The sequence below is a fragment of the Carex rostrata genome, chromosome 13, assembly GCF_964058835.1.
Source record: "Carex rostrata chromosome 13, lpCarRost1.2, whole genome shotgun sequence".
NCBI lineage: Eukaryota > Viridiplantae > Streptophyta > Magnoliopsida > Poales > Cyperaceae > Carex > Carex rostrata.
This window is the reverse complement of record NC_135930.1, coordinates 5911732-5927885: the sequence shown is the minus strand read 5'-3', so window position 1 is coordinate 5927885 and position 16154 is coordinate 5911732. Positions and strand designations below refer to the sequence as shown.

The window sequence follows — 16154 nt, the reverse complement described above, 5'->3', positions numbered from 1 at the left end:
TATTTGTGCTTTGAGATTCGTGCAAAATATGTTTAAACTTGTGTTGTAATACTATCACTGGTTAAATGAGTTATAAACGAGTTGTGAGGCAACTCGAGTTGATAACGAGCTGAGTTTGAACTTGTGTTGTAATAATATCACTGGTTAAACGAGTTATAAACGAGTTGTGAGCCAACTCGAGTTGATAACGAGCCGAGTTCGAGTTGGCTCTACAACTCGTTATTATTATCTCAACTCGAGTTGGCTCGCTCGTTTATTAAACGAGCCGAGTTCGAGTTGGAGGTAACTCGCTCAAACTCGGCTCATTTACAGCCCTACCTCAGACCGGATTAATCCGGAGTCAGATAGGACCAGTCCGGATCTAAATAAAAAATTGGGTTATTTAGGGGATCCGGACCCAGTACCCAGGCAACAGCACAGAATTCATGTAACCCGCGTTAATGCATCGTTTAAGTTGAAATCCAATCCGTTACATGTCAACACGAGTCTTAAAGAAGTCCGATCGAACGGTCCATAGTTAAACTCAAATGGTGCGTTAACGCAGAGGATGTGGACTCGCAAATGCTGATCAAGATCCATCCCTCTGTATCGAAGGGCATCGACGGCACAGATTACCTCTCCACTTCTCTCTACTTCTATCTGCCTTCAATCCAGCGCGCTCGGCTCGTCTGCGTCTTGCTGCTCTCCACTCTCTCCAACTAGAGAGTCATATAGAATAAAGAGGGAGAGAGAGAGAAACAGGAGATATGCCGAAGAGGACGACGCACACCTACTCGAGCGAGGACGCGGCGAAGGATGGCCCCGAATCGGAACTCTTCGTCTACTACTGCAAGCACTGCTCCTCTCACGTCCTCATCTCCGGTCTGCTCTCTCTCTCTCTATCTCTCTCTCTCTCACTCTCGATCGATCGATCGATCGAACTGGTTTAGTATCAGTGGAGTGTGTTGGTTCAGGCTTCTTCTTTTACCGAGTTGATTGGCGATTTGTTAATGATAAGGCAACAAATTAGCTTGCAATCGTTTCATTTGGCATCAAGAAATCTCAATTAACTAATAAAGAGCTAAAATGAGAATTAACCTGTCCTGATTAAGCTTGGATTCGTACCAGAGCCCACTGGTTATAGTGCAATGTGAATAGTTCTGTATTTGATCTTGTGTGAACTGATAATTTATTCATGCTAAGTCACCAGTTTGAGGTTTGAATTGCGGTAATAGGGTGAAGCCAATCCTCCATCAAACAGTTACAAGCTAACAAATAGTTATATAAATTCAATTGGATCACCCTTAAGGCCTTGTACCCAAGAAGTAGTCTTTAGGGTATCAATCGAACCAAATTTGTACAATTATTATTATTATTATTTTATTTTTGAAAACTTGGTAGTGACTACCAAGGCTATATTGATTGTATAATTATTTTTTCGGGGAAAATGCATATAGTACAGTTATAAAATCGACTACACAACATTACTCTTTTAGGGGTATAGATTAAAAGATAAAGTAATTAATTGCCCAGTACTGATTTGTTTTTTCTGAAGATACGCAATTGCAGAAAATGCCAAAAAGGAAAACTGACAAGGCCTATGTTTTGGACAAGACAAAGTACCTTGCTAGGCTTCATATTAAGGAGGCCGGAAAAATCCTTCTTAAAAGGTAACTTTCATACTCACCTGTAAGTCAATTTTATTTGTTTGTAGAGGCAGCAAAAATGTTGGTCATGCTGGGTTTGTATCAGATCAAATCAGGTTATGGTCATTCTACACTGAGTTGATGTTTCGGCGTGTTTGTCACTTGATATTGTGCTGGTTGGTGTTGCACTTAGGGGCACCTCTAATTGCTCAAAAACTGAAATTAAATTGCAATTGAAAGTAAATAGATGAGTTTAGAGAAATTTGACACGCGGGGTGATAACGGAGTTCGGCAAAACAAAGGCCTACGTCTCCGGGGCTTCGCAACCTTGTGAGATGCGCCTTCCTATTACCCAATACGAAAGGATTACAACTTGTGAACCGTTGAGCCCTTACACACCAAGCGGGAAGTCAAACGGCCAACTCAAAGAGATGAGAACAAGGTCTCGATTGTCTAGGAACACAAGAGAAACACTCAAAAGATCACTCTAACCTAATCTATAACAAAATTAGTGAAGTAGGTTTGAGGTTGCTTGAGGGATTTTGAAGTTTTAAGCTCTCACAACAATGGAGTAGGCTAAGCTCTCAGAAAATCACTTTTGAATTAATTAGGGTCGGCTAGGGTAAGTGAGAAGAAAACCTCACTCACCTATTTATAGTGGCAGCTCAAAAATGAGTTGTTTGACATAAAACGTTACCAACGTTTTATTAAACGTTACAACGTTTTATTCAAATACGATTTAGGGTTTTAATTCTCTGACAGCTTAGAAAAACGTTACATAACGTTTTATAACCGTTACAACGTTTCAAAACCGTTATAACGATTTATAAACGTTACAACGTTTATTGTTTGTATTGAACAGCTGCACTCCAGTTGTTCTGTAGCTTTTAAACGTTACAACGTTTATCAACCGTTATAACGTTTGTAAAACGTTACAACGGTTGTATAACGTTATAACGTTATAACTTGATTCTTTTGAAGCTTCTGATTATTATAAAACGTTACCAACGTTTTAAAAACGTTCATAACGTTTTATCTCAATTTAATCAACCTCACACATACTTTACCAAGCATTTGATTTTACAATATGTATTCTTGATAAGGGTCTTCATGATTTCTTCAATCCAAGCTTATTATTCAACAGTTCTTACTCTTCTTAGACCTACATATTCTCAAAATAGAAGAAATCGTAAAATTCAATAATTGTATGTTTTTGCAAATTAGTCAAATAGACGTAAAAGATTATTGTACGAACAACAATTGGGTCATCTGGTTTAGTTTATTTTTTTAAGAATGCAAGTCAGGTCAGGCGCTTAGGTCTGGTCTAAATTTTTCCTTTTTGGGTTTAAATTGTAATTCTTCAATGCAGTTAGCCGATTTCAAATCACTGGATGGTACACCAGTGGTGTGGTCATTGGTGTAGCCTAAATTATTTGATATCAACTTAGATATGGATTTAAATATACGGTTCGCAACTTATTGTACTTTTAATTCTTCATTAATTCTGATTATATATGTTTGACTTGTTGTAGAGGCGAAGGGAAGTTAGAGAAGCAGTTTAGAATGGCCTGTGTAGGTTGTGACTTGTTCGTTTGTTACCGGGCTGAAGAGGATTTGCAAAATGCTTCCTTTATTTATGTTGTAGATGGTGCACTAAGTTCAGTTGCAGCTGAAACGAACCCCCAGGTACAATTCATTATCTGAATGTGGATCAAAATATTGTTTTCAAGCATCAATTCAGCCCCAGTTAAGCTGCAATTAGCATTTCTTATGTGATTGAACCACCTTTAACTTAAATTGCCTTCATTTATTCTAGATTATGCAATTGCACCTCAATATGATGGAATTGTTCCTGTTATTAACCACGCCTCAGGTCTGGTCTTAGGAAATAAAGGATAAATGACACCACAATTACTCTGTCCATGTGAATTAGTCTAAGCTCAGAATGTAACATATCAATTTGTTTTTCTTGATTTTAACTCAATTTGGCTTAGGAGGGAGAATAGTCTTAAGATAGGTTAAAGGCAAAGTGGTCAATATTTAAAGGAAATACCTGATCATCATAATCAAAATAACAGTTTTGTGCTAGTTGTGGAAATCTTAAGTGCTTGTAGTTCTCATTGCAAATAGTAATCGTGTGTTAATATTGAGTGCTATTTGCAAATGAGATAAGATATTTACTGTTATGCAAAAGAACCCTGCTTCAAATATAATTACTCAAGGATGATGAAATATTTTGTAGGATGCGCCAGTGCCACCGTGCATATCTCAGCTTGAAGGTGGGCTTGTTCAGGTAGCTATTGAAGTAGAAGACCGGTCCCAGCGCTCAGCTATTACAAGTATTTGTAATTTCATATTATGTTTTAGTTATTTGCTTCTTTTTTCCCCAGTGAGTTTATAAACCTCTCCCTTGTAGGAGTAAATGCTGATGATGTAAGAGTGTCAATAGCTGCTCCAGCTGCTCGAGGTGAAGCCAACAATGAACTTCTTGAATTCATGGGCAAGGCATGTATTTCTTTTTCTTATCTTTACCTTTTTGTTTCACTAATTGTGGTTGACAGTAATTAGGGATGTAAAAAAGTCACGTCGTGACCAAGTACGGCACGGCACATGGTCATGCGAGTCGCGCGTGATGAGGATCAAAAAAGTGACCAAAGATGATTGGTCATATTTGAACATGACACATATGGTCACAGCGTGACTAACGTGTTGTGACCGTCCATCCCAATTTGGTCATGACACAGCACAACACATAAAAACCTGACTTTATCACGGTACGGCACATATTTACATCCCTAATTGATAATAGTTGTGAGCAATACAAAACCAAGATCAAGAGATGCTAGAATACTTTTAACAATATCATATCTAGCTCCAAGTGATAGATTGATAATTTTATGTGAAATAGGTGTTGGGGCTAAGGTTGACCCAGATGACACTTCAGAGAGGATGGAACAATAAATCCAAACTTCTAATTGTGAGTTTCACCTTTTTAGTCTTCAATAAACCATTTATCTAAGTACCATTTTAGTTTAATTTCGAAGGTACAACTCTAATTGTTTGTACTGATTCACAGATTGAAGACTTGACTGCAAGGCAGGTTTATGAGAAACTTCTAGAAGCTGTCCAACCTTAAAAATCTAAACTCATACAACTCTAGAAGCTGCCCTAAACTGCATTTTTTTTATTGGGTATTGTATATGTTGAACTGAAATTCTGGGATGGTATCTGACTGCGTGAATTATGAGCAACTAGCTATTTGAAGTTCAATACTTGTAAGTTGTAACTGCATATCTGCAAACGATGCAAATAATTCTTTTACATGCCTAAAACTTTTTTCATGGTTTTGTTTATTTCATAAATTTATGTTACGACATTTTCAATACATAAAATTGGCGCTTGTACAAGACGAAATAGTAATTCTCAAAGTTCCAAACGCATGTTTCATTTTAGGAAATGTGATGTCGATATCACTACAAATCTCACATCTGAAGAACAGGGAAGCTAAATTTGGCAAAAATATCACCTTGCTAGCAAAAAAAATAATAATATTGTAGCTAGTGGGATATAAGGATGCTACCATTCTTTCATGTCCGTTTGAACAGTAAGTTAGAATTCTTATGGGTCAAACAAAAACAAGAGGTAATTACATGTCTTTTCAGAATTAATAGCCTGCGAAAAATGTACAGTAAGCTGTAATAGCCATTGTTTGCGCAAGTGGGATATAAGCACATGCTGCTACCAATTTTTCATGTCGTTTTTGAATAGTAATCTAGGTATTCATATGGGTAAAAGAAAACTAAAATACTAAAAAGAAGGCAATTACATGATTCTCAGAACCTATAGGTTGAGTAAAATGTAGAGAAAGCTGTAATATCAGCCCACTCGGGAAAGAGACTCTTCAATTCACTTGCACTAGTAGTTAGGTACTGATCGAGTACCGCTAAGTCCACATTTAATGGCTCAGAAGTGTTCGCCTGTTCAAACAATACAATTGTATATGTATGAACTCCATAGCAATTTAAGATATACACAGACCAGCACTGTACCACTATTTGGTTTATGTATTTATTTTCTGTGTTTCTTGTTTCTTCATTAATTTCTGGTAACCACTTTTCTCTCCCAAGTCAGAAGGCCTATCCACACTCCTACCAGCTGCATACAGTTATAGTTAAGAGTACGATAATCCTTTTGAAATAAATAAAAAGTACCTCCAGCCAAAAAGTCCAATTTTCGTGGCTCTTTCCACTAAGTCGGCAAATATATGATGGTGGCCCCCCGCTTACTGCTTGAGGTTCTGTAAGATATTATAATTAAATTACAACAAATAAGATTAAATGTCAAGCCCATTTTGTCCAGGGGTATATTATACAAGTAAACAAACTCCATTCTGTTATTGCAAAAATAAAAAGAGCTCTCTGCACGGGGTTTTTATGAATATATGTGTAAGAGGCAATTTTAAGACTCACCTGGTAGGGTGCTATCAGCGAAAGACCAATTTGCCAATGGGCCAGTTATGTTAATACTCGAACTCCAGATTTGTGATAGAGACCTACAGAAAAAATACACAGAAAAGTATAACGTATGAGAAATTCTCACCTTGCTGCTCCAATTTTCATGCAAGTATCAAATTACCTCATAACTAAATTTGGTTATTATAAGTTGCAAAATGAAATAATTACCCCAAGTAAAGTTCAAGATGAACACGACGTTGCCCATTTTCAGACAATGGTACTGTTTCAAGAATTGACAAACTAGGAAAGTCTTTATAGTGCTCTAGAATTTCATCTGTTCTTGCAGGATATTTCAAGCTTCCAGTAAACAAGAAAGAGACTGGGTATAGTGCCTACAAAAACCGAAACTAAAGTATTATAATTGATACATGTACAAAAATTAATAATTTCTGGTATCTCGCTACCAGAATATTAAGTATACTAAAAACACGAGGAAAAGAAGTACCAACCACAAACGTATTTGGAAAGGGCATTTTTGGCATTTCTAGAAGAGCAAATATGTACCGTGTCCGAAGTTAATTTAACCAAAAGATGGAACAAAAAAACAAATTAAACAGAAATGTGGAAAAACATATTGCCGGTCGATACTAAACAATTGCTACATAACCATACCATTATCATATAGGTAAGGTACACATACCACCCAAGAGCTTTTGTCAGAGAGATATTCATCTTTAAAAGATAAAACTGAATTATTTAATAGCCATCTTGCTGCGTCAGGTGAGTTGTAGAAAAGAAAATTCAATCCATTTGAATCAACGACCGAAAAGCCATAACTTGACTCTACTATCTTGCTTGAATCTATGACACAGAAATAAAAGCTCTAGATTATAGTTCTTGAATTGCATATAAATGTCCTAAGTGATGTTAAAGTCACAGCATAGTAAACAAAAAAGCAATCTGATACTGAAGCTCACCACTATGGTATTAAAAATTGTATGTTCCTTTTGCTTACCAATACTAGACCAGCTGGTATGGTTTAAAATCAGATGCCATCAACCAATGTGAACAAAGTAACAATTTATAAGAATGTATTACCAGTTCAAGTAACATATATTACACAAAAATGTCCTTTTAAGCATCCTCCAATTCCCGGTTTCTAAAGTTTGGAGACTTCAATTTTGGTCCCTAGACATCTATTTCTATCAGTATGGTCACAGTTGTCCAGTAAAGAATTTGACAGGACAGGAATGCTAACTAATGCTGATGTGGAATGGTCATTGTATTGTTGAAATATACACCAAGATGACTTATTCCATGTTAGCACCAAGATTTCAATTCATTTGTTTCTCAGCAAATTATGGTATGGACAACAATAGTATGTAATCCAAATATTCAAACAATGGTATGGACAAAAATATTATGCAATCAGAATATTTTTAACCAAATTGGAAACTTTGAGACTTTACAGAGAAAAACAGGAAATAGTTGACTTTCTGTATTATCAATCAAGTGAGGCTATGGGACTATGCATAGCACGGATTGGTCCGCACTATGAATCAATATCTTTGTTTTCAAAGTTGTAGTTGATCCGAATCATTCAACATGATCTCCATATGAAAATGTACTTGTGATCTAAATTTTACATTTTTAAGAATCTTTTTAGATATGTAGAAAATCACTACTTTTGAATGGTCTAGAGTGTTTTTATCAAGTGATTATCTACCTATCTAAAAAAAATAGTAAGTACATTGTAAAAAATGTAAAATTTGATCTACGAGTACATTTTCATATGAAGATCATTTTGAATGGTTTAGATAGACTGTTTCTAACTTGAAAACGAAGATATCGATCCAAAGTATGGACCAATCCATGCTATGCATAGTACTGTATACTCACACTTATCATTATTATTTATTAGTAATTTAAGTATGTTGAAGGACTTTAAGATGACCTGAAGTGACAAAGGTTTGTTGAAGAACAACCCTTTTTGGTGCGTCAGTACTATAAGGAAATAGCTGAGATGCAAGAGCTAGGCCGACAACTGTGATCTGAAGTAAAAATTTTATAATTGATGACCTGGCTAACCATTGGCTGACGACTGGTAGTGTGGGGCCCACACACCAGCCTGTCACCAGCCCAACCACAGCTGCTACTACCACATCTGGCACAAAATATCCTGCAAAGTATGTTGAAATTACATATTATTAATGTGGTAATTCTCAGAAGTCATTACTGCTAAAGGGTTGTTCTAGTTGGCCATTGACAGATAAGGTTAATGATATGATATGTTGAAATTACATATCATTAACCTTATCTGTCGGGTCTTCTAGTTGGCTATTGCAGACTGGCAGTAGTCCTTTAACAGAGTACCAGAAAAAAAATCTTCTTTTTTGACTAATTTGTTCTTATTTTTTTTATTTTCTTTCTGTTTAACTGCACCACTATGGCTGAACAAAGACATCCTCAGAGTCAACAAGGCCTCGATATTAGTCACCCACGTAATGGAACCCTTCCTAAAGTTTATGGAAAATACAATGCCAGTCAACAAGGCCTCGATATTAGTACAGTTATGTCAAAAGAAAAAGAGTAGGGTTCAAATGCCTCATGTCTTTCGTGCCTCACATCCTTATCTCCATTTTCAAAGCCCAAACATTCGATCTGGACTGCTCAACATGATCCCCATATTAAAATGTGCTCGGAGACCAAATGTTATATTTTTTTGAAATTTCTTTGAGCATTTTTGTAAGATATGTAAAAAATCACTGTTTTTCAGAAGATTCTGGACCATCCAAAAACAGTGATTTTGTACCTATCTAAAATAATAGCAAATACTATAACATTTGGTCTCTGAGCACATTGTAATATGGAGATCATGTTGAGCAGTTCGGATCAACTGTTTGGACTTTTGAAAACAGAGATGAGGATGTGAGGCATCTGAACCCTGCTCAAAGAAAAATACTACAATAAGAAAAATTGATACCATAAGGTTGTGGAAGGGAGCCCATCATACCCATCTTTTCTATCACAAACTGCGCCAGAAAACCTCCATAATACACGCTATATACCAGGGATGGTATTAACGGTACCACATATCCTGCCAATGACCTATACATCCTTTTTTTCATTAGAACATTAGCACTAAAATTAAAAAGAACAAGATCAAAATGTTTTCTGTGCCTATATTTGTTAGCAGCAATAGCAATATCCCTTGTCCACCCACTGAAAGATGCAAATTTTTCTGCACCTATAGAGGAACAGAGTATGTATCTTCAGCATTTCATAATTCTTTTTAAGTTTATTATTCTTGGTTTTAGGTTTTATTTATGGAACATGTAATTACAATAATTAGTATGTATTAATCTTCATTTCCAGATTCGTCTTTAACTTGTGTACAGAGACTGAGCATTCTGTAGGTCCTTTTCCTTTTTTGGATTTCTACAAAGGTGTATGTCAAAAAGCCCAGATAACTTGGAGTATTTGGAAAAAATATAAAATAGGAATATAAAAATAATCAACATGAACTCTCACAGATTCCTAGAAAATGATAACATTCATTCTTTTTTTCTAAATCCCGGCAGCAGCTGCCTAGGTGTGATAACATTCATTCCTTATTAGTTATTAATAAAAGCCAGGAATATATTATTCTTACCGATTACAACTCATCATATTAGGGCAATCAAAGTAATTTTCTCCTCTAATTCCACACATTTGAATTCACTGTTTTCCTTAGACTCATTCTTTCATTTTATAAAACCTAACACTAATGACTTATTTAGGGACTAATGAGGAAATAATTAAATTAACATGGAATTCAGCAAAAGATAATTGGAGTATATTTTTTCAGAAAAAAAAAGTGTAATTCCATAAGAAAAGAACTTCCATGGTCATTTAAGGAAGGTGGTCTTTTACAAGTACCAAGAAACATGATATATTGCATGGAGAGTGATTTTTTGTTCGTCGGAGGATTGTGCAAACACACTATGCCCCTTGTTATGCCATTTTTAGGCTCAGCTTTCAGAAAAATATTATACTACATTTAAGAACTTCAAAATTCAATGAAAAAACACAATAAAACCAACATATTATTTTTACCACTTGTGGTATGGAAGTATTTGTATTATACCTGATAGATTGATTCCCAAAGTTTCTTTTACTGAGAGAATAAGAGAACCAGGCAACAAGCATAGACAATGACATCATATATGTCAAAAACCCTCCACTCAAGCCCGACATGACATAAACCTAGTGGGAAAAAAACTGGTATGAAAAATATAGACCAAAAAATTAATGTATACATAAATAGGAAAATAGTGAGATGTTCACCGTTGTCAATACAACATAAAGGCCATAAGCACCCCAATAGTATGTTTCCTCCTTTATACTCTACAAACCAGAAGACGATAATTGATTAGAATGATCACATGATATCATGTCATTGTGAAAATATGAAAGGAACAAAATGATATTGAACTGAGAATTTACCCAAAGTTTTCTCGGAAGCAACAACCCAACCAAAGAACATGGGACAAACATTAAGAAAGCCAAAAATGGGTGTGCAAACCTGAATTTACATTTTATCCAGAAATCAAATTACTCATAACTTGTAAAGCCGAAAATAGCGGCTAATATGATCTCATTCAAGTTTTGTTATAAAAGAGAGGAGAAAACATCAAGTGATATGAAAGAAACTGAGGGGAGTGTGTGAGTGTGTGTGTGTGTGTGTGAGAGAGAGAGAGGGAGAGAGGAGTCCTTTTTGGTGCTCGTGGTTCCTCTATCTTGAACTACACTGTTGGTGTTTGAGGTTGGAGCATGAAAGGACTGATTTTTTTTTCCCTATTTTGGAAGTACCCAACCAATTTGTTCAAATATAAGTTCAATGGCTAAAATCATTCTTTTGGTATAGTTCAGGACCAACAAAATAATTTCACCCTTAATTTCAGTAGATGCATTGTTTACATTATTTTTTACTACATTAGGAATTGTTTCAGGCTACAATCTATTTGGCCAAAATCAGTGAGAAATGCCAAGACACTAGAAGTTAGAAGCTGTAATTAAATCAAACCAAACAAAAAAAAATCAACAGATTGTATATAAAAAAAATTGGGGAATTAAAATACCTACCAACTCATGGAGTACTGCGTGAAAAGCAATCTCACAACAGCAGCTATAACAGGAATGGTTATAGCAAGAATCAAAGAAGAAAAATGAAAAAACATTCCTGAAAAGAAAATAGAAAACAAATTACAGAATTTAGATTCAAAATTACTGAACAAATGAATAATTATTCTAAGGCAAACCATATTTCACGAGCTTCTTTTTTTCATATGAAGAACTCATATTTGCAATATCCATCTTTTGAGGAAATAATGGGCCTTTTGGTCTCCTCACAATGGTGAAGGCTATAAATTTTTTTACATGTACCCTTACTTTCTAAGGTTCTGACAACACTTGTCCCCTGATTTTTTTTAATATTGAAATTTCAGAAATAATCACATATCCTTCATTTCTTAATTCTATATTTATCTGTTATGTTTATTAATTTGTTTTTGCAAGATGATACCTTTTAGGAGATCAACTAGAGTCCAGAGGAAAGAGACCAAGGCTGTATTTGGAAATGTGAGGTAAAATGGCACAAGTAAGAGGATACCAATGGGCAGAGTATGAAGAATTACTGACAAATCCTTTGAATAAATAACCTTCAATGCAAAACAAGTGAATAAATTAGAAAAACTACAAACAAATAAAGTGTAGCTAAGCTTTTATCTTGAAAATGTATCTACATTTTACAAATAAAAAAGCTCTTTTACAAATATATAGGGCCTGTTTGGTTGGGGAGGGAAAGAGGAATAGATTGGAATAGAGGCTCTATACCAGCCAAACAAGGAAGGAATTGAGTGGAATTGTGGATATTGGAAAAATGGAATTGAGTCTGAACTTTTGCAGTCAAACCCATGTTTTTTTACAAATAGGTCCCTCCTCTATTCTGCTATGAACCAATTCTCTATTCCATGGGGGTGGTGGAATAGAGGAATTGACCCATTTATCAATACTTTTCACTCTTCCACTATTCAAGTTTTCCACCTTCAACCGAACATGGCCAGAATAGTGCAAAATAAAAGCCTATTCCAAATTCCACTTTTCCTCTATTATTTTACTATTCCACATATAGCTGAACAGGCCCATAAAGCTCTAGATGAATGTGTTAACTACAAATAGTAAGATTTTAGGAGCATAAAGGTAAAAGATGACTTGCCATAAAGAAGGTAAGGTAATCAAAAAAGACTGCTCGCTCGTCAGTACCCGAACTTTTGCCCGATTTATGGGAATTTTTCACCTCGTTTAGCAGCAAAGAAGAGTTAGAAAATGCCTTTACCAGCCTAATCAAATTCTCTCCTCTTCCTTGGATGCTACCTGGTCTGAATAAATAATAAAAGAAAAGTTTACAGCCTTTAACCCGAAAAAGAAGACATCAAATTCTTGAATTTTGATTTATCAGGAAATTGTTCATTTTGTTTGAATCAAGCATTGGAATTTCAGAATGGGGCCTAAAATGAGGAAAATACACACCTCAACTTAAGCACCACCTGAGCTAAGTTGGTTCCTTTTGTTCCTTTTTGTTTAATTTTGATTTATCAGCTAATAAACATATGCCCATGCCTCTCCTAAAATTGACTGGTAAGGACAATAGTATTATGACATATGTATCTTGTAATTGGAGTTGGTTGATTCAACCCAACTTAAGCACCACCGAGGTTACGATAACAAACTTTATCAATGCAGCATATAAAATATACAAGTAAAGAAAACTTTAACATGTACATTAAATTCTCGACAGTATCAAAGGCAGTATGATAGAAATAACCACCGAGGACAAAAATAATATCCAGCCCTGGAATTTTCCCATAATCTTCAGCAAACATTCTATAATCTGTATCACCCGGTATTATTCCAAAAAAGTCCTGCATTTTTGAAAATTCTATTATTTCATGTGAAGAAAGTGCTTAATGCGTATGCTTCCAACCTTCAAAAAAAAAATAAGATGGTGCTTAATTTTGTAGAGTCAAGACTTGCTTAGTTTGTAATTTTTCCAATCCTGTAATGTATGTCACATGAATTAAGAATAATTTGGGGCTGAACATATAATACAGGGACTAACCAGAGGACCATATGCAGCCTATGGCTGATATATATCAAGCATTTCTATCCAATTATTATCAATTATTTTCTCCTTTTTTAACTTTTTTGCTCTGTGCCTAGTACTACCTACCATTCTTTATTTTTCGTACCTGAGCTACACTATTGGCCATAGGATACGGAGCCACTTCGGCATAAACACGAGATGGCCATGAGCTGGGCCCTGACTGGCAGACCATATCTGTACAGTCGAAGGATCAGCATTGCATCATATTTAAAATATAAATACAGAGAGAGAGAGGGGGGGAGGGAAGAACAAAAGGGCATATATATTACCTATGCCGCCGGAACCAGATGCCTCAATGTCAATAAAAGCCCCAATTTTATCTCTCCATCTATGTGTTGTAATAAAACCATGTGAACCCTGTATAAATCTAATTTATTTATTTGTGACCCAAAAGAACTGAAAATTAAAAGAAGGAAAGTAAAAGAAGAGACTAGTGTTAATCCTTGAAAAGGATATTGGGTTATTCCCTAACAATTTACGATTATGTCCTTGCATATGGTGCCTTTCTGTGTGTGTGTGTCTGTGTGGAGAGAGAGAGAGAGAAAGAGAGGAATTACTAAGAGAAAAAGTTCTTCAGCCCCATTAAACAGGAAAATGACAGGCTGAGGGGGTACCCACTTCGAATCAACAATGAGCCGTGCCAACTCAAGCATCGATGCTGGTAAAGAGATGCAAACATGAAATAAGAACCAATACCCATCCTGTAATACTCCAAAAAGTAAGAATCCGTACCAACACAAGAGCCACAATCGCCAGCTCCAAGTGACCCAAGTGGACTGTCATAATGGCCATTAACCAAAAATGATGAATCATGCTCTTCTGAAATATTCGACGAAATCCTGCAATAAATTCAATTATGCAGTTTCTGTATAAAACATATAGAAAACTGTATCTGTACCAGTGTGCTCAATATGGATGAATGACCAGAACAATAAATTTTCAATTTGGTTTGGTCCATTGATCCATCGCAAACAAGTAAGGCACCTGTACTTAAATAGTTTTTGCTTTCTTAAGTAATGCAAGGTTAAAGTTATTTATTCATTTCAATGTTTATCTCAAGGTTGTCACTACACAGATGAGTGGCTCAAATAGAAGTGCATACTATTACGGTACCAGAATTACCTCATGATGATATTCTTATGGTTTCTGTAGTTAAGAGTGACTCTGTGGCGTAAAAAGTACATGCTAAAAGATCCATTTACAAGTGATTCCTCCACCTCTATTCTGAGACACCAATGCAGAAAAAAGGATTAGATTTTCACCTTTGTCTCGATAAATATTACAAAAATAAACTTGCTGTTTGCTCACAAATCTTAGCTGTACTGACCTGTAACTGGGGCCTGCACGCCTTGCAAGTTCCTCCAATTCAGATTTTATATATTGGGCTGCTAATTCCAGACCAGGACTTCCTTCCTATAATGACATGCATAAATCAAGGTGGAACATTTTCTCTTATTCTAAATGGTATATTGATTTAAGTCTCTACGAGAAAGGAGAGTAGAATTTTCTTCAGTGAGGTGCTATGCAGCAAGCACTTGAGTGTAAAGCACCGAAATTAATTACTCTTAATCAGAGCTTCAATATTCCAGAAGTACGCAAAAGTATTTTAGAATTCTCACAAAATATTAGCTCAGGAAACAGCATACAACTTCCAATTGCAAAAGAAAGATTTGGAACGACCCAAATACATTCCATTGGAACCTTGATTGAAAACAATAATCAGGAAGGACATTCCAAATCCAACTTAACTATAGTCTATAGAGGCAGGGACTTAGATGCAAAATGAATTTTCAAAGAACTTAGACCCCGTTGGAGTATACTGACCTGGCGACCGCCGGTGCCGACTGTGAGCTGGCGCACATGCTCGACCGCACGTGCCTCCGAGAACCGATTTAGCGGCGCGTCCATTCCAAGTGGCTGAACGTGGCGCATGTGCAGCACCACGTAGACGAGCCAAGACGCCAGTCCGTACAGTACTGCGAGGTAGAAAAGGCACCTGAATGCCCGCCGGTCCTCTATGGACCGAATCCACAGAACCATTTTCGAAATCGCTCCTCTCTTTCTCTCTCTGTGTTTCTCTGTCTCTAAGCTTGTCTTTCCCGTGGCAAGATATGCGTAGCGGAGAAGCAACTGGTAGATCGATCGAGATTCGGGAATCTGGAGACGAGAGAAGGAGAGAGGTTTGTCAGTGGTCACCTAGTTGGTCTTACAGTAACTTCCTCAGTTGGGACTTGGGACCTTAAATTTATGTTAAATTATTGCTTGCTCATTAAAATAAATATTTTCATCAAACCAAAAATTGACTTCGTTGGGTCATGACTCAGGAGAGGTGGGCGTGTCCGGGCGGATTCTTTCTGTTTTTGTTGAATTTAAAACCTCTGTTTCAGATTTACTAGTCACACTGACGAGTGGGTCCATTAGCTCCGATCCATTGATTGATTGAGGAGGACACCTGCCCAAGGAATTAGAATCTGAAACAGAGGAAATATAATTTCTTTTTTCTGAGCGTGTCCCCGGGTCCGGAAATTTTTTTCATAGAAATTAATGGAAAGGTAGAGAGAGAAACTGAAAGAGTGCCGCTGTTGTAATATTGGAAGAAAGTTTAGATAGTTAGAAATTTCACTGGTTTTAACTCATTGTTTTTATTTCTTTCATTTGTCTGCAGTAACAGGAATTGATACAGACTTGTTTGACATGGAGTTTAGATAGGTAATTTTTCTACCTGTCTAAACATTTGTTATATTAAAATATTAAAACATTTGTTACATTTGACTTAAGAACGGTGGAATTTCTATCTATCTAAACTGTTTTAATTGTTAAAATCGGTAAAATATGTACCGATCTTTCTATTAATATTACAAATCATGTACT

The 16154-nt window shown here is 36.0% G+C and overlaps 2 protein-coding genes and 1 long non-coding RNA gene across 5 annotated transcripts; 1 reads left to right on the top strand and 2 right to left on the bottom strand.

The window, feature by feature from the left end:
- Window positions 1-648: 648 nt before the first annotated feature.
- Window positions 649-4966, top strand: LOC144564033 (UPF0235 protein At5g63440). The gene is made up of 7 exons (XM_078313527.1): window positions 649-861; window positions 1535-1649; window positions 3158-3311; window positions 3868-3964; window positions 4042-4130; window positions 4534-4602; window positions 4702-4966. Exons 1-7 carry the CDS (start codon window positions 747-749, stop codon window positions 4759-4761), a joined length of 699 nt encoding a protein of 232 aa, XP_078169653.1. The 5' UTR covers window positions 649-746; the 3' UTR covers window positions 4762-4966.
- Window positions 4967-5289: 323 nt separating this feature from the next.
- LOC144564032 (Zn-dependent exopeptidases superfamily protein) lies at window positions 5290-15532 on the bottom strand. 3 transcript variants are annotated; one of them, XR_013514538.1, is made up of 21 exons: window positions 15108-15532; window positions 14611-14696; window positions 14406-14507; window positions 14016-14122; window positions 13841-13941; window positions 13553-13640; window positions 13369-13457; window positions 12902-13041; window positions 12336-12498; window positions 11643-11778; window positions 11204-11300; window positions 10565-10643; window positions 10406-10465; window positions 10206-10324; window positions 9063-9187; window positions 8034-8258; window positions 6752-6940; window positions 6308-6471; window positions 6095-6177; window positions 5837-5922; window positions 5290-5602 (listed from the first exon to the last, which is right to left on the bottom strand). XR_013514538.1 is itself a non-coding variant. In XM_078313525.1 (21 exons), the coding sequence occupies exons 1-21, from the start codon at window positions 15321-15323 to the stop codon at window positions 5459-5461; spliced, it is 2571 nt and encodes an 856-aa protein (XP_078169651.1). In that variant the 5' UTR covers window positions 15324-15532; the 3' UTR covers window positions 5290-5458. The 3 variants fall into 3 exon arrangements, 2 of the variants coding, with proteins under 2 accessions (XP_078169651.1, XP_078169652.1); XM_078313525.1 differs by having other exon boundaries at window positions 6780-6940; XM_078313526.1 differs by lacking the exons at window positions 10206-10324; window positions 10406-10465; window positions 10565-10643 and having other exon boundaries at window positions 6780-6940.
- LOC144564034 (uncharacterized) lies at window positions 8481-9026 on the bottom strand. Its single transcript, XR_013514539.1, has 2 exons — window positions 8915-9026; window positions 8481-8561 (listed from the first exon to the last, which is right to left on the bottom strand). It is a non-coding gene; the product is annotated as an uncharacterized LOC144564034 (long non-coding RNA).
- Window positions 15533-16154: the final 622 nt, after the last annotated feature.